General features: G+C 40.6%; 1 protein-coding gene across 1 annotated transcript in view; it reads left to right on the forward strand.

Annotated features, from left to right (window-relative positions):
- The window catches only part of VWC2L (von Willebrand factor C domain containing 2 like), a 116,596-nt gene extending 93,977 nt beyond the window's left edge, over positions 1 to 22,619 (forward strand). The window contains exon 4 of the mRNA XM_075180329.1: positions 20,412 to 22,619. Coding sequence (XP_075036430.1) covers positions 20,412 to 20,560 — 149 coding nt within the window. The 3' untranslated portion in view covers positions 20,561 to 22,619. The remainder of the gene's footprint in view (positions 1 to 20,411) is intronic.
- Positions 22,620 to 23,561: the final 942 nt, after the last annotated feature.

Raw genomic sequence — 23,561 nt, forward strand, 5'->3', positions numbered from 1 at the left:
GCGAATGAGTTAATATATAGAGGAAGCAAAACAGAGCAACATTATAGGAGAAAAGCACTAAAGTTTAAACAGATAAAGTAGGAGTAGCAGTAGGCTGGTTTTTGATGTGACATTTACTGTTTCTACTCTGTCCATAGCATATTGCTCCCCACGCGGGTAGCAATATGCTATGATCCCTTTGGCACAGCAGGGAACATCCTTGGTATTGCACCCTTTCCACCAAAGTTGCCTCATTTAAATATTCCTGTTCTGCAAATGAAATCTTGTTTTTGCCAATCAGTCCAAATGTACTATGCTCTTAATAGGTGCATAAACTGCATAAAATTCGTTATGCAAATCTAGGAGAGTGACAACACAAAAGACCATTGGCACTGCGGCTTTCCATTTTTTGCAATTTGTAAATGGCAGCCAACAAAAAGGGTTACCATATATATGGATAAGGAGCATAGACCTCAACAATATGATAATGTTTAACACAAACACATTGATTACTGTACCTGTTTTTTAGGATTCAGTCCTTGGCAAAGTCCCAGTGGCTCCGACTAGGCCATTATTTTGTATAATGAGCTTGTAGTTGTTGTGCTTTTGTAAAGAAATGTCAGATGTTACTGCATGGACTAACAGACACTGCTATTTCCTATATGCTGGATGTACCATCATTCCAGCATATGTTGTTATTCTGAGGACTTTCAGTTCTTGCTGTTATAGTATGCTGGTTACTGTACAGTGCAACATGTTGGCCGCTGCAGGCAACAATATGTTGGACGTTTCCGGAGAGTTTTGCTGGGCACATGCCGAAACTGTGAGTATTCCAGACACATCAGTATGTCATTTAAAAATTTCCAACATAGTCAGTACAGATGGCAATATTAATAATATTACATCTGTATCCAGATCTATGTACAATGCTGACTACATTTATTTTCTGGTGTAAATGTCAATGTATTGCTATGTAATTGCATTTAGAAATTGATTGTTTAACTGGCTTCTTTACTGTTCACTTGCTGTTAAAAAGTATTGTATGATTAAAGATATAAATGAGAATTATCCCAGCCTCCCAGGCTCTGATAGGCTGGGAGCGTGTCGTGGTGATGTCATCACTGCGCACCTGGGAGACCTGAACTGTGGAGGGAAACCCTGGGAGACCTGAACTGTGGAGGGAAACCCTGGGAGACCTGAACTGTGGAGGGAAACCCTGGGACACCTGAACTATGTAGGGAGACCCTGGGAGACCTGAACTGTGGAGGGAGACCCTGGGAGACCTGAACTGTGGAGGGAGACCCTGGGAGACCTGAACTGTGGAGGGAGACCCTGGGAGACCTGAACTGTGGAGGGAGAAGGGAGAGGGAGAGCCTGGGGGACCATAACTGTGGAGTGAGGGGGGAGAGGGAGAGCCTGTGGGACCTTAACTGTGGAAGGAGGGGAGGGAGACCCTAGGAGACCTGAACTGTGGAGGGAGGGGGGAGAGGGAGAGCCTGGGGGACCTGAACTTTGGAGGGGGGGGAGGGAGACCCTAGGGGACCTGAACTGTGGAGGGAGAGGGAGAGCCTGGGAGACCATAACTGTGGAGGGAGGGGGGAGAGGGAGAGCCTGTGGGACCTTAACTGTGGAGGGAGGGGAGGGAGACCCTAGGAGACCTGAACTGTGGAGGGAGGGGGGAGAGGGAGAGCCTGGGGGACCTGAACTTTGGAGGGGGGGGAGGGAGACCCTAGGGGACCTGAACTGTGGAGGGAGAGGGAGAGCCTGGGAGACCTGAACTGTGGAGGGAGAGGAGGGAGAGCCTGGGGGACCTTAACTGTGGAGGGAGAGGAAGGAGACCCTAGGGGACCTGAACTGTGGAGGGAGGGGGGAGAGGAAGAGCCTGGGGGACCTGAACTCTGGAGGGAGGGTGGAGAGGGAGAGCCTTGGGGACCTGAACTGTGGAGGGGGAGAGGGAAACCTTAACCTGAGGAAGGGGGGAGAGGGGGACATTAACTGTGATTGTGGGGGGGAGAGGGGGACATTAACTGTGGGGGGGCATTAACTGTGCTTGCGGGGAGTGGGAAGGGGTACATTAACTGTGTTTGCAGGGAGGGGAGAGGGGACACTTACTTTTGGGGGAGGGGAACATTTACTGTGATGAGGGAGTGGGAGGAATGTACTGGGATGAGGGTTAGGGGGCGCATGCCAGATTAATTAGTACTGGGCCCCACAGTTTCTGATGGCAGCCCTGGTCATAGGTAAAAGTAAAGATTCACGAGAGACTTAATATAAAGTAGGGTGTGAGATGATTTTTATTTAGCATAATTCACTGAATTACAGATTTCTTAAAACCACCAGGTAATGAAGTCCCTTGATATAGATGCAATTTTCCCCTTGACAAATGTTCACGTAGCATTTGACAGTACCATCTATTCATTACAGTTTTGTGACTGGTTGCCATGAACTGTCATCATGAACAACAAATTATAAACCCGTAATGAATGAAGAGGTGCTGTCAACTGCACCATGGAAGCAATCCTCAAGTTATATCATGTACCGCTACCATGTGATGATGTAGATGCATGTAAAGCAGGGAGGGAAGGTTTGCACACATGAAGTAGGTGCTGCCACAGGTGCTGTTGCCTAGAAAGCACTGCTATGCTCAGTATATCGTAGATAGATGCTTACAAACCACACTCTTGAAATACAATTGATTTATTGGCAAATGCTTCAGGGCTTATAGCAACACCACACTGGACAGACAAGAAGTTGGTTCACAAGATGCACATGAGCTCAAGTGCACCTTGTGGACCAATTTCTTGTCTGTCCAGTGTTATGTTCCATTCTATTTTAGTTTAAGGTTGCACCCCCTATAGCACTATAGATAGCAATTCCTTGGTTCAATAGTGAATGAGTGGGTTTGTTGCTCTTGTGCACTGGTGCGACAGGCACCCCCTTTTCCCCTTTCCTTATGCTATAGCTTATAGCCCCATCATCAGGATAAATAATACGCAAGTTCATCATAGTTATATCAAAGTTAAGAGTTAACACATAAGTAGAGTCCACTACCACAATGTGATGTAGTATACAAACCTCTGGGTTAGTTTAGAGTTGCGCTTCCATAGGCAACCCGAGGGGTGTTTCCTAGTGCCTGGAAACCCCCTCTCCAAGCCTGGGGCACTGTATAATTGAGGTGGCTGGACCCTGTCCCCGCTTTACATGGCTCTGCTTAAAAAGAGAGAGCTGCATGCACCTAACAGTAGTCCACGCAGCATTGCCCATGTACATTATGGGGATAGGAAGAGTTGGAGAGCAGCCAAGCACTGTCTAAAATTATAGCTACGACCCCATGCATGCTGGTCACGCCCACTGGTGGCGTGGTGTGGAAACCCCCCTCTACAAATCCTGCGTTTGCCCCTGGCTTCACAATTGTACTTTATCATCGCATGGTGCTGCACTAAGCAGCTAATTTGGAGTGCTGCGAGATATTTGTAGTGCATTGCATACTGCAAACTTAATTTACTAATGTATTATTACACTAGTATGGTGTTACAGCAAACACCATACTTTGCACTGTATTGAAAAAATATGTATACCTGATCTTTTTTGGGGGAAACAAGTAATTATTGCAGTATAATATGTGAATGCAGGCTAAAGTAAAAAAAAATGTTTTTTATTTAATATGATAAAAAAATGTAAATATGAGATGCAACTGTCACTTTACATTCTACCATACTCACATCTTCCGTATAGTCAATATGCCAGTCTATTTCAAATATACCTCACAGGTCACAACATAGTCAGTACATATACTTATAAAATTACATGCCACCAGATTGCCAAAATACTTCCATATAGTCTCAAATGCCTCCAGATCAGCAATATATCCTAAAATACAGTACCTCCATACAGCCGCATATACCAGTATATATCCCAGATAGCGCATAATCTACTAATACAGTGATGGGCAACCTGATACACTACTTAACCATCAAAAGAGCCGCACATTATCCTTCATTTTAGCAATAAGTTAAAATAATATATTTAATCAAATAGACATCACTCTGTCCATAATATATCAGCAGGCATTTTTGTGTAAGATAAAGAAGTGTTACAAGGTATAACAAAACACATCTAACAATCCAATGGGACTTCTGGGTGACCATTTTACCATCAGCTTTTGAAGGTAGGTTTAAGGCTGGAACAAGCAAAATGCAATTCCTCAGGGAGTTTCCCATCAGTCAACCTGTTATGTATGTTGTTTCTTATGATATGCTAAGCGTAGTGCACAGGAATTTCCTCCCAGCTATCCAGTCCATGGAACAAAAATACCTGCAGTTGAGAAGACGGGGACAGAGCCCTCAAATAGGAACTGTCCCACCTACGTGGGGACAGTTGGCAGCTATGCCTTAGGTGATGATATGATTTGGGGAGCTCAGTCCTAGTTGGCCTCACTGGGCCTTGCAGAGGTTTCACAGAGCTTCAAGACAGGGAACAGTCTTTCCTCATGGTAGACCAATATCAGACTGGTAAGTCATGTCTTATAAAGGACATAACCCTTCCCAGTTATGTGAGAAAAGGGTTGAGCAATCAGATTCCATGAGGACTTATCCCCTTCTTCAGATGTGACAGTGTTATGCCCAGGGGAGTCCCTCAGTCCGTATTGGCACAAGCCCAGTAGGGTGCGGAGTCTAACAGCCTCTCAGGTCTTCACCAAAAACTGTTGCAAGGCAGGATGGGCTTGGTTGCTGAGAAACTGCAGATCGTGGCCCCTATTGAGCTTACAGACGTGAGCAATGGATAGACCAGCAGCAGAGTAATATGGAAACGGTACCTGAGGCAGGGTCCAATGTACAGCGATGATCCTTCCGGAGGTTGGTGAGGCACTGCCGGGTCTGGTACACGGTAGAAGATGACTGTCACGCCAAAGGAGAATCCAACCGAGTAGTGAGGGCCGAGCAGGGTCTGGTACACGTTATCAGATGTCTGTCACGCCAAAGTGGGAATCCAAGCAGAGTAGAGAGGTCTAGCCAGGTCTGGTACTCGATATCAGATGTCGGTCACTCCAAAGGGGGAATCCAAGCAGAGTAGTGAGGTCTAGCCAGGTCTGGTACTCGATATCAGATGTCTGTCACTCCAAAGGGGGAATCCAAGCAGAGTAGAGAGGTCTAGCCAGGTCTGGTACTCGATATCAGATGTCCGTCACTCCAAGGGGGGAATCCAAGCAGAGTAGTGAGGTCTAGCCAGGTCTGGTACACTGGAAGACTCTGAGTAGTAGGAGAACACAGGGAGACACAGGGAGCAAGGAGACAAGGAGCAGGAGTCAGGGACGCCACTTGTTGCTCTGAACAGGGCTTTTGTCAGAGCGTGGTATATATAGGCAGAAAGGCGGAGTTTTCAATTCCCCGCCTGGGGATCACATGATCGGCGCTGCTGCGACCCGGAAGTGACCGGCGGCCGGAAGAGCATGGATCGGGGAGGTGAGTATTACAGACAGATCTCCACCCTGCCATGTAATTGTAGTCCATGCCTCCCCCATTTCTACATGGCCAAATGTACTTACCTCCACTAACCTCTGGGTGCTCTAGTTTCCACCCTCACTCCAAAGACATACTAATAAGGTATTTGGCTACAGGTGAAATTAGCCCTAGTGTGTATTTTTAGACTAAGCTCCACTGGGACGGGGGACTGATGTGAAGTATTAAATATTCTCTGTAAAATGCTGGGTAATATGTTGGCATATTATCTACACTCTATCAAATCCGCTGGGTTAAAAAAATCTAAGAAGGAAAAAACAGATGGCACTCAGGGAATGCAGAAACAATTAGAGATAATTTATTCTATAAATGCTAGCGACGTTTCTAAACCTGTGTGGTAGGAGAGAACATTTTGTGAAGTGTTTGTGAAAAAGTGAGTAAAAAGTTGAACTTTAACACAGGCAATAAGTAAAGAAACACACAGCGTAAGTAATAACATAAATAGTTATAATGATAGTATTTCAAAATATAAATGAAAAACATATGCAGGTGGAATGCATACCAGAAATAAAATCAGATAGAGAAGTCCCCTATGGTGCAGAAAATCGGGAGAAGTATGGTGAACACTCCCTAATGAGAAGTGGGTAAACAACCTATAGAGTAGAGGGTGTCAACCTTGTAAGATTATATACAATAAACCAGTGTGGTATCCCCTCTTTTCATAGTGGTGTCTTTTATTTCCTTAATGGGTAGGCATATAAAATATATTTAGACACTGATAGAAAAGATTGCATGGCCCCACTACCCGCGTGAGTTCTCAGTCTTTGGAACAATTTCGTTTTATGGTTTGGACTTTATTTATATGGACTTCAACATCCCTCTGAGACTTGTTTGCCACTGTATACTATCCATATAGCACTGGATTTATATAGACTCTGTCTGGAGCTGCATTATTTTGTCCTCAGTTTGTATGGTGAATAGGAGTCTTGTACCCTCACCAACAATACCTTTACGGGTCTCTGATCTGATTTGCATCTATGTATTTACAAGATTTTATCTGTATCTTATGAGACCTGTTTTATACCTATGTACATATCACTGTCAGTGGTTTGGTTTTATTAACCTCCTGTTAAAAGTTTGCAACCTTTTCTATCAGTGTCTAAATATATTTTATATGCCTACCCATTGAGGAAATAAAAGACACCTACTATGAAAAGAGGGGATACCACACTGGTTTATTGTATATAATCTTACAAGGTTGACACCCTCTACTCGATAGGTTGTTTACCCACTTCTCATTAGGGAGTGTTCACCATATTTCTCCCGATTTTCTGCGCCATAGGGGACTTCTCTATCTGTTTATTAAGTCTATGTTTAGGGTTGGGACTACCCTCATTTGTCCCCCAGGCAGCAATTGATATCCACTTTCAAGGGAGCGCGGTAGCCCATCTCTTCTATTTTCAACAGAAATAAAATCAGCCTAAGTAAATTCATCCCATAAAATTAGTGAAAAGGACGCATGAGTGCAGGAAATATGTTGTCCTCTAAACTTTTATGTTTGGAATGTGATTACTGTAAACTAATTTTTATTAATATGTTTTATGGAACATTAGGGGACCTCCATTTAGAGGCCAAGTGAAGTGTAATCGTAGAAAAGATGTATGGACATATGGTAGCGCACATACCTATGTGTAAATATACTGAGGTTTCTAACATTCGCAGTGGAAACACCATTATTTAGCTGTCATTCTGCATTAGCAAAATAAATACATGTATAATAAACTGAAGACTCTAGATAGGTAAGATAAATATGGCATCTTAATTGCTACATTAATAATGTTCAAAAATTATTTTTTTCTGTCTTATGCAGCTACAGAAATGGCAAAGCCATTACTTTTGTGCTCAGTGCAGAGTGAGTCTACTTATTGTCTGCCTGTCAATGAGTAATTAGCAGATTTTTATGTAATTAGCTGATAGGATGCACCAATCTTGAAGGTCAGCTGTATCCAACAGCAGCGTACCAATATATACGGTTTGCACTTTTGTGACTAGTCTCTCATAGATGAATGACTGTCAGGTTTGTCATTGAAAATAGGAAAGAAAGCGAACTGAAATCTATATAATTATTAAAGGGATCTAATCAGCTAAATGGTATAAAAATACCCTATGTGAGGCAGTGAGCAACTTGATATTTTTCATGAAGCCTCACTAGTGTTCCTTATCTCACAAGTGTCAATATTGTGAAGAAGTGTTAGTTCATATTTCATAACCAGACCATCATCATGAAATAAACAATAGGTTAAACAATAGCTAGGTAGCTAAGCTGGTGAAAAGGCCACTAACCTGCTATACAGACTGTGCAACTGTGCTGTGTTTTCATTTGTGACATAGATTTACTGGAATATAAGCAAAGATATTAAACTACTGTCCACAAGGTCACATCTGACTCCCATGAACTGTCATTAAACATACACTTTTCAGATACATAGACATTCAAAACACTGGTGCTACACCAGCTTTTCCTCTCACTTCATTCCCTGATCATCACTTGCTTGATATGTTCCTTTATATCTTCACTTTTATTTTGTGCACCTATTGTGTGTTTTAAGTACATGATGTGCCTGCTTTGCCTGCTTTGATTAACACAAGTATCATAAACTTTAGACCTGACCTACTAAGTTGGGTGTCTTACATATGTTTGACAGTTACAGGATCAACATTTGTATGTTTGACACCATAATATAGACAGGGTTAGAAAGTTGACCATATTTAAAGTATCATTAGGTCGACAATACAAATGTAGATGTCACAAATTGAAGTCCAAACCTACTTGCGGAGGTCCCTGGTAAAAAGCGGGGGTTCATTAGATTCCACACCTCTGTTTTTGCCAGAGCTAATCCAAGTTGGCGAAAGTGAATCCACAGTATACGCTAGATTTGTGATAGTAGACATTATTATTAGGTCGACAATTCAAATGTAGACAGTAGACAGTTAGATCAACAATAATATCCCTAAGTCTAAATCTAAGCCTAACCCTAAGTCTAAACCTAACCCTAAACCCTATCCCTAAGCCTATCTTTATAATACTGTCTACATTCAAATTGTTGACCTAATAATACTGTTGACATTCCAATTGTTGACCTAATGTTGTCGACTTTTTGAATATATCTACGCATATTACTTTTCTACATGGTCATCTTTGACCACACTACCAGACCCTACTGAAGATGAAAGAAACCCCTCTGGTTGACCCTTCAGTCAACATCTTGTCCAATATAATACCTACTTGTGTGGCCAAACTGGACACTGTTCTGGATTGGCAGCGTTTGGCCAGCACAGGCCAAATTGTTATCATGGAGCTTGTCAATAAGATCTATTACATTGGCAGCTAGTCTCTATCATGAAAAACCCAGAATACACTCGGCCACCTGCTATCAACAACTCAAAATGTTTCCTAAAAATCTCTTAAGAAAATAAATTTGTGGTTAAGTATATAAGTTCATAAAGAATGTTTAGAGAGAAGAGTCAGTGTCATAGTCGAGCTTTTCACATAGTAGAATGCTTTGTTTTATCATTTCACAATGGACTATTTTTATTCACTTTAATTCTGTAAATAATTGATAACAGTCAGTTTACAAGGTTTCACTGATGAGAGGTTATTTATTGGATCTGCAGGACAATATAATCTAGCAGCAGGCTGGGAAACTGGCGCTTTAACCTTATTAGTTGAAGGAGTTCCCTTAGTCTCACAGGTCTTACTCACTAGCCAGCTGTGTTGGAGACGGCGCTGGAAGACAGAATGAGGAGTTTAGTATGGGGCCATAAATCTCTGGCTGTTAAAGGCTCCTGTAATGGCTTCTCTCATTGCCTGCCTGGGAGATCGGTATAACCCAGTTCTGATATAAAATGTTTAAAGGGCAGTAGGCAGGGACCATTCCAGCATTGATCTGAACCTCCCTCAGGAGGATTTGGTCTTGGGCTTCTTGATGTAATTACAGCAGATTTTTATAGCTGCCTCCCTATTGATTCCACAGAGAGGAGCTGTGCTTTGTGTTGTGTAAACTGAGCACTGTAACACTGGGAGAACAAAAGGACTATGAATTATATGGCTGGGATTCTCAAACGCACCTCTGCTATACTTTAGATATATTACTATACTCAGGAGTATTGTGCCTTATGTAAAATCTGGATACACAGATATAATGAGGCACAGGACACATGCCCTGAGAATACATCCATCCGTGAATGTATCTGAGTCTTTTCAAGAGTGGATTCAGACAGAATTACATAGGCAGCCTTTTTACAGAACCTGTTTGGTATCACTGCTCAAGTCCCACAAACCATATTATTATTATTATTATTATTATTATTTTTGTTGCTATGGCATTTACCCAACAATGAATATTTGCATTATTGTATTACATTTCATTAAAAATATTTATTTAAATTTACATAACCATTACCTGTTTTGTTCCTTATTCCTACTACTGCAGGCTATTCTACATATAATGGGCCTCATTTACAACAAGCAAAGTGAACGATGCGCAGTCCCACTTAGGTATGGCATGCATGTTGATTTGAGTTGATGCACCTTCAGGGCCTGAGTCATTAAGGAGAGCAAAACATAAAAAAGGGGCAACTTTGCACCTGGGCAAAACCATGTTGCATTGGAGGGGGAGGTAAATTTAAAATGTGGGGACAGATTTATAGTTGGGTTAGGGCATGTCCTAGATCAATTTTAAATTTCAGTGTAAAAATAAAGATATCAAGTATCTGTGTGCTACATGAAAAAACAGCCAGTATTTTCCTTATGTGCAAAATAATAAACTAATTTGCACCCTTTGCATTGTAACATGGTTTGCCTGGATAACATTTACTCTTTTTTTTGCCTTACGTTCCTTAACGACTCAAGCCCTAAATGTGCATTGGTTTGCAAAGCAAGATGGCACCGAAGAAGGAAGCATTTGGGGGTAACAAGGTCGTTTCTTGCTAAGTACAGAGTAAGCGCACCATTGCCCCATGTTGTACTGGGCAGTGCAAAGACAAGGATCCCTATTAAAATCAGATAAAAGGATGGAGAGGGCACACTTTTTGAGGTGTTCCCTGCTTTGTGAGAGGATGTACAGCCATTTTCACTCCACAAAAATACTTTGATTTGGCACCATCTCAGCTGGTGGAGATAAAGTCTTATCCCTTTGCTGGTAATGGAGTTAGATGAAAATCCAGCACACTGTCACAAATTCAGCAAATTTCTGTGTTTAATCTGATGGATTCAGGATTTTTCATGATATTTAAAATTAATATAAATATGTGATATCCGTGTGGCGTTTGTATGTTCTCCCTGTGCTTGTGTGGTTTCCTCCCACACTCCAAAGACATTCAGATAGGTTAATAGGCTTATGGCGAAATTAACTCTAGTGTGTGTGCGTGTGATAGGGTATATAGGTTGTAAGATCCACTGGGGCAGGGACTGGTGTGGAGGATTAATCATTCTCTGTAAAGCACTTTGTAATATGTAGGCGCTATATTAGAAACCGTAAATAAATAATACATATTGTGATTGTAGCTGCATTCCAGACTATATGATATAAATAAAGACACAAGTGTGCTACATGATTAATTTAAGACATAATTAAGGTAAAACTAAGCAAGCATAAAAGTTTGATGTAGTGAAAGGGTTGGTTCTAAAAGGATAGTAAGTTTGACGCAGATCTGACAGTTATACAGGGCACCTTTGTCCACATACCTAGGTGCACATAGATAGTGGAGGCATCTCCAAGAACAGAGTAGTCATGTACTCTGACGGGCTCTGGGAGGATCTCCTAGACCAGTGATCCATCACCTGCAGCCCCCCAGCTCCTTCCTAATCTATTGTCAAAATTGTTTCCTATAGCTTGTAACCCTTGTTTAAAATGTCTGCTGATTATACTATTACTGCTGTCTCCTTCTTTGAATAAATGTATTGTTTTAACTTATTCCTAAGATTAAGGGTTGTGAGACCCCTTTGTAGGTTAGAGGGCCGTACTATGCGGCCCCTGATGTGTTTCAGGTTGTCCATCACTGAAAGAGAAGCAAAATCAAATAGACCTGATCAAAGATTAATTCTATGAAGCCCTCAGTATGCATCCAAAATGTAGAATACATTGTTCTGTGAGTAACAGCGATAAGCTAAACCAAGGGGCTCAGTGTATAACGGGGCCCATTTTTATGCTTCAGAACAAAGGTCAGCAAACTATATAGTATATGGGACTATTATTATTGCTAGTTATTATTATATTGCAGACATACTACTGCAGGTGTAAGTGGTTATTGGATGGAGTCACTTTCAGATTCACTGGGGGGTAAGAATGAGTGTGCAATTGCAATCGCATGAACTTTACTTCTACAGAAATGGCGTTCTACACGGGATGTCAGTAGTAAGAACAATACTAGAACTGTTACTCCGAAAAATGTTGAAATAATGTACTCTGATACCATGAACTGGAATAGGAAAACATAATATCCAGAGGTAATAGGGAATGTGAGCTGGGTTTAGACCGTCGTGGGGCACCATCTTTTCGTGCAAGTTCTTTTCCACAATCCCTCCTTTCTTCCGTTCACCTGCCATCAACTGCTTCTCAGAAGAGAAGGACCAAGTCAGGAAAATAAAATAGGACAACACCTTACTCAGCATCATGGCTGCTTTTACGTGAAGTTGTTTGTAAAGTCTTCCATATATATTCTGAGGTATTCCTTGCTTCTGAATAAGTAATTATGGACAAGTGGAAGCACAGCAGCCAGTTCTAGATGGTGCAACAAGATCTCTTTTATTTGCCAAATGATATGTATACACTCACACAGAGCCATAACTTAGAATTCTAGCGTCTGGGGCGAGAAAGACAAATGCCGCCCCCCTAGCCCTCAATTTTAACCAAATGAACCTAAAATAGTCCTAAATTGCGCCCCTCTTCAGCGTTGCGCCCTGGGCAAGACACAGGAAGTGTTTGTGAATTCATTGTGTCTCATGAAGGCAGTGTTCGTATTATGCATCCTCTCACCCGTACCCTCTACAGAGTTATCCACTTCCCACACTCTGAGGCTAATGGAAAATCACAGTGGTATTATTTTGCATGAAAAGGAAAATAAACATTTGTGCGGTATGTCCTTGTGTGATTATTAATGTAGCAAGTTACAAGACACCTCTAATGCTGCAATACAGCATCTACAAATAGAATGCAAAACTAGCATAAATATTAGTGAAGAAATGACACTACTCTATACCCGGTTCTTCTTACCAAGCAATAATAATTCTTTGAAAAAACAAAAATCTTCCCTATATGTTGGATCACAAAAAATCCCAAATTCAATTCAGGGTTGGGCTAAATATTAATATTAAGTGGCTTTAGCAATATTTTGATTTGATTGACTTTTAAGAGGATATTTTTTTGAGCTATTGTGTTCACTTTATCATTTCATTCTTGTCTTACATTTTATCATTAATACACCCCTTTTTACAAATCTAATGATTATATGGAGTTCATTTTATTTATATGGATTTGTTATTTACAGTCACCCCTTAAGACAGCAATCCCATAAAAAAATCATACATACATCACTGTGGCAAGTGAATGTTGATATTAACCATTTTCTCTTGTTTTTTTGTTCTTCAGTCTGCTATTAAGAATTTATGATTCTCGATTTCCATGGCAACCACAGTCACATGTCACATGATGTAATGAGCACAGAGGCCTTGGAATACCCCTCTGAGCTGTGTGCACTCTGACATCCTCCTTCTCCCCCCTCTGACACCAAATCACATGCTGAGAGTTGTGAGCCCATGTCTATGTAGCAAACTGACTGTGTCTGTGACTGGCAACCATTTTTGTTTGGCAGCCAGAGATCTTTTGAAAAGGAGATCATGATTTTTAGCTAAGAAAAATGTCTGGTTTTAAAAAAAATATGGGGAAGCTGTAATTTAGGTTTAAGTAAAAAGCAGGGTGGTTCAAATATGTGGGGGGTACTTTTACTGATGTGTGCCTTTCTGTCATTACCCACAAGCCTGCAGAGCAGCTACACAGATGATTGACAGTATGGGGTACACTCCAATATATGCACCTGGCATAGAAATAGAAGCGTTTGCATATAAAAGTATTTGTGCGTCGTCTTCTTTCTTTTTTTTTCTTTACAGTTTTCAAATGCCTCCTACTGTGCATACAAATAACTGTATTCATATGCATGCACATAATTTACTGATATACATTAAAACATACGCATAATACATTTCCACCTGGAATGACGCTCACTGTATAACAGTAAAATAAAGGTAGGCTCAGCTCTGCCACCTGTTAGTCACAAGTGTTACTGCAAAGTCTGTGGGCTCATTACAACTGCTGTAGCATTATCTCTGACCTGTGGCTTCTATCTCCATCTTTGTGTCTTGGATATGCCTAGAAATGTTATGTTTGCTATGTGTAAGAAATAGGAAACATGCAGTGGTATTTATATATAGAAGCATTCACTGATATGGTCTCAGCCTTTTTAATCAATATTGTTAGAATAATACTTTTTCAAACTGATAACGTTGGCGTGTTTTTTCTATCTCACCTTTCAGAATACCAAAAGCCCTCAAAGTTATTTAAACTGGTCTCTGCACACAGGCCGTACCGAACGACTTCCCCTCCAATCTGATTAGGTCACATTTTAGCTTCTCCTTCATTAATCTCTGTTCCAGCTCTTAAGTCTTTTTTTCTGTACGATGTGAAAAAAATGCTGTGAGAGTCAATTAGAAAATCATGCAATTATAGGAAAAGTAACCCTTAAAGAGTCTATTAAGTGGGACTTAAAATGCAGCAGAGCAATGTGATATCTGCATGAATACTAAATGGACTCATTTATGGCCAACGCTATTATCAGAGTCTAAATTAATTTATAACGGTGCCACGTGCTCACTTGCACAGAATCCTGCAGATCAGATCCAGGGGGTGGGAATAATGTAAGCAGACTACAAAACCAAACCTTTTATGCTGGTAAATTGCACAGACACAATGTATAGCTATTAACACTTTCACTACCACATTCTAGATATAACAAAAGCAAGGCAAATGCCATGAATGAACATGGCTAACATATAGTTAACAGCTTATATTAGTACTGAAATGCCATATGTTTTACGTGTAAATCCATAAGTAAATGTATTAAGAATAATGAATAATATTGTTATATTGGTAACATTCAGTTCTGTTTTATCTTTTGCCTATTTTCTTCACAGTGCAGTAGTCCTTGTTTAGTATAATTTTACTTATTGAGCATGGTTTATCAGTGTGTGAGCATGGTACCAAGAAATTGGGGTCATGGTTTTGTGTTATACGCAAGTTAGGTCAGTTTTCATCCCAATTTCTTTCCTTGAAATGTGTAATGTATGATTGTTCCTAACCACATTTGCTGTACTCAACTTGTTTCATTAAGAGTTGTTCATTCATACCCAGTGTTGTTCTGCTACAAATACCTAAGGTCCCAGGGGCGCACAGAGGATTTTTCAGGGGGGTGTTTCTCCACCCCTGAAAAAAAAACCCCTGGAGAGCTGCCGCGCATGCGCCCGTGCATGAGCGGCAGTTCCGTTTCGGCTGCACTGTACTATACAGCAGCCGCGGTGCTGTCAAAGAAGCGTCCGCGGCTGCTGTATAGTACAGTGCACTAGGGCACTTTTTTAGCAGAGGGGCGGTTTCTGGAGACCCAGAAACCCCCCTCCCCTGCATGCTCCACTGGATCCTTGTTGCCCCGGCTTGCTGGTGGTCAAACAATACCAGAGTACCTCCCCTGAATACATGGGTGTTGAACACAGCCATGAAGTGGAGTGGACACTAGTGTGTGTACGTGGTACAATGAAAAGTACATTTGGACTACTGGCCATCTCTGTTCAGACATGAAAAAAAATAAACTTTATTAACTTCTCTTCCTCCAGCACAGAAACGCATAGCGGTTGCAAGAATATTTGTACATATACAATGCCAGCCTCCTCCTGCACATTCTTCAGCAGATGTAAATGCACTTTAACTCCTCACACTCCTGCACAGTCTCTTAATTACAGCAATATGGATGTTGTCATATAACATACCAGCTGCTGGGAGCTGTAGTTCCACAGGCACACACAGGTTGCATCACACAGGCCTCTCACTTATTTCAGCTGACCCGATCGCAGGCTTATAGACGGCCACCTCACAGATCCTCCATCTCAATCATGGACTCTCTCCTTTTGTGAGGCACAACATCCCCTCATCCAGGGACTCCTCTCTCATTCGGTCTCCACCTCCCTTACAGCCGCAATCCCAATTAGGCACAGTGCACTGTGTAATGACCCCCTCCCGCCCTTCTCTCAGGGTATGGGGGTATTTCCAAGTGGGCTACTCTATGGAGTACCTGATAGGAGCTCTCAGAATCTCACTGCCTTTCTCCCTGTAGTGCCAACCTGTGTCTACTGTGGTGGTGTTGTCTCTAGGGTATTAGCCACTGGGCACGCTCTTTTTGGGGGTTCTTAACATGCACCTGTGAATATACTGGGTTTTCTGGCCCAATTTTACCCACTTCACGCTGGCTGACCACCCACGGGTGCCTTCCTATGCCAGGAATGTCTACCCAGTACCTTCTAAGGTTCTTATTAATCACTCAGGAAAATGTAGTTAGCAAGTAAAGCAATACATTTATTGTAATAATAACAATCACTAGATTATTATGCACATACAGTAAATAAATGCAAGGCAGGTTTACCACATCATCTTTCCCTTACCCCACTAGCTTAAGGCGTTATAGTCACCTGGCTGTCCAGACTTGCCGACCCATGGATCTCTCTCAGCTGCATATCTAGACTCTGGTAGAGAACGACAACTCAAAACCAGACCTTGCACCTTCCAGCAATCAAATCACAGAATGAACACCCCTTCCCCCTTGAAGTGGCTCCTTATATCTACGGTCTAATTTCCACAGAGCTTTCCCCTCTCTGGGCACATCCTTGTTAAACATTGGTCAGTGCTTGACTAGGGGCGGTGAAGATGAACTGTCCTTCCACAGAACCTTCCCTGCTAGATGGCTTGTCTGGACTAGTCTTGTGAGAAGAATGGATACTAATTGGTTTTCCCCCTCCAGTATCTTGCAACCTGGTCCCTAACCATAATCCCCTGGATTCACTTTAAGGACAATGAACAGCAACTTCACTGCCACATCACCCATATAAAATGAACAATGTAAATATTCACAATGAGCTACAATGTCCCCTTCTCCACATATAATTAGACACTGCAGTTATACTCTGTTCAGCTGAGGAACAAAAGCATGGGCTATAAAAATTACTTGCTATAACCCATTATGTGAGAAACGAAGAACAGGATGGTTACAGTGTAATCAAACTCTTTTCGTCACAGCCCCCACAGCACCCGGCATGCACCTCCTTTGCTTTAGTGTGGACTTAACTTATGGGGGTCTGGAGTGCCTAATTGAGTCACGATATCATGGCCTCATGGCACCCCCCTTACTTTCACTACCTCTCAAGGTGCACTGTAGGACTGGTTCCTCGCGAGCTTAGCCACACACCCACCTCTGCCGGGGATTCAGGAACACCTATCTCCTCCCAAATTCCGACTTAAAATCGAGGCTCATCTCCATTCGCAGGAAACCAGAGTCTTTATAGGCCCTGGTCCCCTACGTGAGGATCACTTAGCCAGCGCTACATTGCTAAGCTCCACCTACTGACTCCTTGCTGTAATGAGCCTCATTACACTAAGACATCCCCCGGTGACCTCACCTGTGTTACATTACTTCAGATATAAGTTTCTACTTCCATGGCCTAAACAATAAGTATATTTGGCTTTTTTGGGGGATGTACATGGCTTTCTTTGGCAATGTATTAAAACAAATATGGAAAAACATGCTTTGGCGCAATAATATTCACACAATTAGTGCATAGAAATAATAACATATTATATTTAAAACACAAGATTTATCTTGTTTCAAATTTAGAGAACCTCTGTGTGCTGCCCTAAAATTGTAGAAAAAAGAAAGACACAACTCCCTCGAGTGGAATAGAGGTTACCAACTATAGTACTAGTGTGTGTTTTATTTATAAAACATTATTAAGTATGACATAGATATGTTATCAAATAATCAAAACTACTATTACACTAATTATTGAGAGTAGACTGGTGCGTCTACCCTGTTACCAGGAGTAATATATTCAGTGTCCCCCAACATGCCAACTGCTATTAAATAGTAATTACAATTGATAAATTAGTGCAGGAAAGCAGGGGAGACCAGATGCAGTTCTCTACCACATCCTTGTGTCCAAAGATGCATTCCTGTTATGAACTGGACCCAGGTCTCTTTGGAAATAAATACTAGTAATCCTGGCTTTGAATGATTTTTACAACATTTCCCCAGGTTTTTTAACTGTATGAAAATCACTTTTTTTTCTAGGCTTCTTTACCAAGAAGTGTCTGTGCTGTTATCACACTAGTGGCATCAGGGGATTTCTGCTTTACTAATTGTGGAAATTGAACACTTTGGTCAGGTTGCAAGTAACCAAATGATATGATTCTGGGCTCTATAACAAACTGTCATGGACAGCTTGAGACCCAACGATGACAGCGACTGTAAGTGTGGCCGCCATTTTTACAGAGTTTTTATAAATAATAATCTTCGGTGTGGTACCTGGAGTCAAAATCCACATTCTATTTATAAGGAATCATTCTCAATGTATTATTTTTCTGTTAGTGTTCAATGAAGCATAACTCATTTCCACACAGAACTTTATTTCAGGTTTAACATAAGTTTAAATGCCATATTGCTTCCTTGGTCAAGGCAAAATGACACTGTATAAGTCATAAGGGTATATTTACTAAAGTGCGGGTTTGAAAAAGTGGAGATGTTACCAATCAGATTCTAGCTGTCATTTTGTAGAATGTACTAAATAAATGACAGATTGAATCTGATTGGTTGCTAAAGGCAACATCTCCACTTCTTCAAACCCACAGTTTAGTAAATGAACCCCATAGATTCCCATGGAACAGCGCTCCCAGTGGAGTTACTCTATTATAGAAATAACTTTTGAATGTTGCACCTCTCAGACATGGGAATAACGCTGTTTAGGCATTAAATATATCTATCCAAAACAACTCTAAAACTAAAGTGTGAATTAATTATCTGAATAGCTTCTCTGATTGTATCATACCAGTTGCATTGGGAGGGTACCGACACATATTCATTTACGACAGTGACTCACATCACTTAGTGACATCTTTAGGAGGTGTGGGTTCATGACTTGACCTTTAGTGTGATATGTTTCAGGTAATTCAATCACATAACAATGCTGGGAAATTTATAGAAACTGGTTGCTATGTACAGTATAATGTTTGACGTCCTTAATAATAGATCATTGTGTGGGCTGTAGTCTTAATTTAATTTTAATTTTATTGTTGCTACTGTTCTTGTGGCCTTTTAGGATACGATATATAGATTTATAAATGTGGAGCATTTTCACCCTTACCTTTTTACATTGCTCATTTGCCAATTTTTGGCACAAATGTAATTATGACAGTTTTTATAAATATTGCCCACAGTCTAATGTTTCAGTGTTGTTTTCTTTTTACCGATGGGTTTGCCTTGAATTTTAGCTACCAAACTGCAAAAAAACTGTCTATATTTCCATTTGGAAAATGTAATAACTAATGATAGTGCGCGTGGGTGTCCTTCGGGAGCTCCGGTTTCCTCCCACACTCCAAAAACATACTAGTAGGTTAATTGGCTGCCATCAAAAATTGACCCTAGTCTGTCTAGGGTCTGTGTCTGTGTGTTAGGGAATTTAGACTGTAAGCTCCAATGGGGCAGGGCCAGATGTGAATGAGTTCTCTGTACAGTGCTGCGGAATCAGTGCCGTTTATATAAATAGATGATGATGATGATGTAGTGCCTTACAGTCTTACCAGGCAGAGACAAGCCTCTTCCAACAGAGTAACATGGTCTAATTGGCAAGTTACTGCTCCCACATTAGCCCCAGACCCCCTTCCTCATAACAATCAACACTGCATTAACATTTCAACATATTCACCCAACTCGGGTCCAGATCTGCCCAAATCACACCTGTCTTGGACAAAACCTAAAAAATTAATACTGTCTCAGGAAAATCAGGACTGTTGGCTGGTATGATTTGTGTCTGCATCAGGACAGAACCATTAGTAAAGTTAAATTTACATTAAAGTTACATTTCCTTAGAAGAGTTACAAACAACTAGATATCACTTGATATTATTATATCTCCCCTATATCAGGTATTTAATCAAAATCTTTCTGTATCTGTGATACCTGTCAAGACTACCCGTTCTTGTTATGCAAGGAGAGCAGATTAAAAAAAATGTATACAGGGAAAATACTGCTTGTCTTTGCATGTAAAACATCAGGAACAGTTTTATTTTTAACTGCGATTTATAGTTGAACTAGGAATGCACTCTTCTCAATTCTATTCTTTTCTATAGGTAATTCACATGGGCTTATCCATTTTCGCTGCTACACAGGGCTGATTTTAAATTTGTTCCCCTGCAGTGCCACATGGTTTTACCAAGGATTCAATTTATACTTTGTAGCTGGATTTACCCCTAACTGTAAATAAGGCTCTTTACATGTGTTTTATTCTGTGTCTAAGTTTTGTATAAACAGAAAATTCTAAGGCATGGACAGTTCAATAGAATATCCTGTATTCATATCAGTGAAGCCTATTCAAGCGTAGTGTGCACAGGAACTGGGTGACAACGTGGAATCATACACTGTAAACAGAGACTGAGCATGAGAATCTGAAATTCCCCCAAGAACAATACAATTTCTGTCAATCAGACTGGGGTATAACTATGGTGTAAAGTGCTCATCCACTTTGTGTCTCTTAAGTTATGTTTATGAAAAGAAAAGAAATTTGCAATTTATATGAATTCCCATCCTCTTTTTTCTTTTGCTGTTTCAGGACCCAACTGCTTTGCCGGCACTACTATCATCCCAGCAGGGATCGAAGTCAAAGTGGATGACTGTAATATTTGTCACTGCCACAACGGAGACTGGTGGAAACCAGCACAGTGCTCAAAAAGAGAGTGCCATGGGAAGCCAACTCTATAGACTTGCTGAACCAAATGGGTACATGACTGCTTCTACATCTAGTCCAATGGACAAAATAACCCCATACATCAGAAAAAGATACCAAACATGGGATAACAGCTTTTAACAGGATGCAGATACAACATATTGCTTATATACAAGTGTTGCATTGTGCTGCTATTCCTGGATCGAGCTGGGCTGGGAAACCAGCAAAGAACTTCACATACTGAGTTCTGCATCACGTAATGTCCTACTCTGGGGACGGCTTCAATTTTCTGTCAAGGTTTAACCAAACAGAACGCTGAGACTTTGTAGTGTGACACTGTGAGGAAGCATTGGTTCCATTTCATCAATTCCCAACCAGTTCACCTGACAATCTGTTTTTTTCCCAGTCTCCTGTTATTTTCTGCTGTTTTGATATCCTTGAATTAATTGTGTGTTCTAATGAAATTCACAGAACTGGATTACTTTGCATATCTACAACTTCAGAAAAAATTACTTTTTTTTGACAGATGTCCAGGTAAAAGTCCAACTTCGAACAAAACAAACATATTTAGTGCCAAACATGTTGGAGAAATGAAAGATCATGCAAAAATGTTTAAATCAACCAATTCCAGATACATTGTCTGTAGGCTGGGACAGAAAATTTGATCATCAATACATACATTGCCCATTTTACATTTGTTGCACTTTTGTGTATAGTATATTAGAGGGATAGTTGATTCATATGCTACTTTGCATGGGCTGTGCACCCTATGGGGCTGATGCAGAGTGTTGGGGCCTTTATACATTGGCCAAGCACAGAAAAGGCGTGTTTATGCAAAAGTGGACCATTTGCATAAAAGTAAAGAGGCGTATCTTTTGCACTTGCTATAGGGCAGGTGCAAATACTCGTCTATGATGGTGACTTGTTATAAACCAGGCGCATATGCTGCTGGTGCGGTAACATCTTGAGATGTGTATGGCTATGTATATGGGGGAAATACAGTATTTTTCTGTGCTCTTTTTTTTAGAGCAATTTACTGCTATTTTGCAACCAACTCTGCACCAGCCCTGTGTATCAGCAAACATGGATAAGCCCATGTGAATTAACCCTTAAAATATTCACCCTATAGGAGCAAAAGTGTTCTTCAATCACATCACCTCTTAAGCAAGCAAAATGGGCTTTAAGGCTAAACCACCTCAAGAACAATAACTTTTTTTTATTAACAACAACCTTAGGGAATGTCATTGGTTAACTTTGGTTCCCTGGGCTGGAACCTTGGCTAACCATTGAACTCCCCACCTACATACATTAAATACCTCCCTAGCTCGATTAATTATAAAATAGTGATCAGGCGTATTGCCCTTAACATAGTACTACATTTTAATTACATTTAAGAAGTGCATTGTTTCTTCTACCATCTTTCTTTTGAATATGTACAGTATGTTTGCAATCTTCTGATATTTAGAATCGCTACAAGGCAGCCATCTTGCTCAACTGTTGAGTTGAGTTATTGTCAATAAGTACATTACCAGTGAGACATAAATATTAATTTTACTTTACCACTGCTTGAAATGTGATGTCTTAATAAGGACAATGATTGTTAAATAGTATGTTCTTGTTTAAACATCATTTTACAACTAATTGGTTATTACCTTTTACGTCATAATTCAGTCAGTAGGTTAATAAATAATCAGGAGATTGCAAATACATGAAAAACAAGTACATGCTGCACGATATTGAAATATATTTTAACCCAATCTGTTTAGTGTGCTGTTCCCTTGTATTAAACATGGACCCACCAATATCAGTCATTCACACTGTGTTTTTACACACCCTATTTATTCCAATAGATCACAAACTAATATGTATCATAGAAACTCAAATAGCAAATATACTTAAAACGGCGCCCAATAAAGTGCATCCTATTTCAAAACAATGCACCACCCACCTGGTGCTTATAGAACAAATCAAAAAAATATGCAGAAATAATCAGCTCCCTGTTCATAAGACCCAAAACAAACAACTCTACGGGGTGAATACACTGATGACTTCTCAATTCTGCTATAATAGGTATAATAAAGCTCTATGTTAAAACTGACGGCTCTACAATTACTTTTCATCTTACGATAATTTTCATATAATCAAGTCAAGGAAATACATATATTGTTCCAGAGTAAGTGTGTATAGTATTGCAATTTAGTCCTTGTTGAAGATCAAATATTTAAAAATCCCCTTAGTGCAGTGATGGCTAACCTGTGACACTCCAGGTCTTGTGAAACTACAAGACCCAGCATGCTTTGCCAGTAGAAAACTAGCTGATAGCTGGCAAAGCATGCTGGGGCTTGTAGTTTCACAACACCTGGAGTGTCACAGGTTAGCCATCACTGCCTTAGTGCATACTGTATAATCTTGATTCACTCTACTGTAGTGCTTGTACTCCCAAAAATAGAAATAAATGTGGCTTTGTTGCCAATCTCTTCTTCATTGCTATTTCTTTAGTTTTCGGTATCTCCAAAGGAGAGATGTTAAGCAAGGAACAATATATGTTTTTTCTTGACTTGATCATATGAAAAGTATCGTAAGATGAAAAGCAATTGTATAGTTGTTTGATTTAACATTGAAGTTTGTTATACCAAGGGGAGTGCTAGCAAATTTTAGCATGGGTTGAGCAAGACTTAACTCAGCAGCCTATTAGGCTAAAGCTAGTCCTTCCCAAGGTAGTCCTCCATGGGACCAGCTCGGGGGGCTAATGCCCCCCTGCCCCTCAGCCCAGCCTGCCCCTGGTTATACCTATTATTGCAGAATTGAGAAGTAATCAGTGTATTTGCCCCCCTAGAGAAGTTTGTTTTGAATCTTATGCTAAAACACAGAGAGCGCAGATTATTTCTGCATATTAATTAATATGTATCATGATCATTTCTGTTCCTGCTGTTCTCAATAAGTCGTTGTAGCTGATTATTTATTATTGCAATTATTTTTTTATATATTTATGTACATATGTATACCTGTATGTCTTTACTTTGCTTCTGGTCCAGC

This window comes from Mixophyes fleayi, chromosome 7 (genome assembly GCF_038048845.1).
Source record: "Mixophyes fleayi isolate aMixFle1 chromosome 7, aMixFle1.hap1, whole genome shotgun sequence".
NCBI lineage: Eukaryota > Metazoa > Chordata > Amphibia > Anura > Limnodynastidae > Mixophyes > Mixophyes fleayi.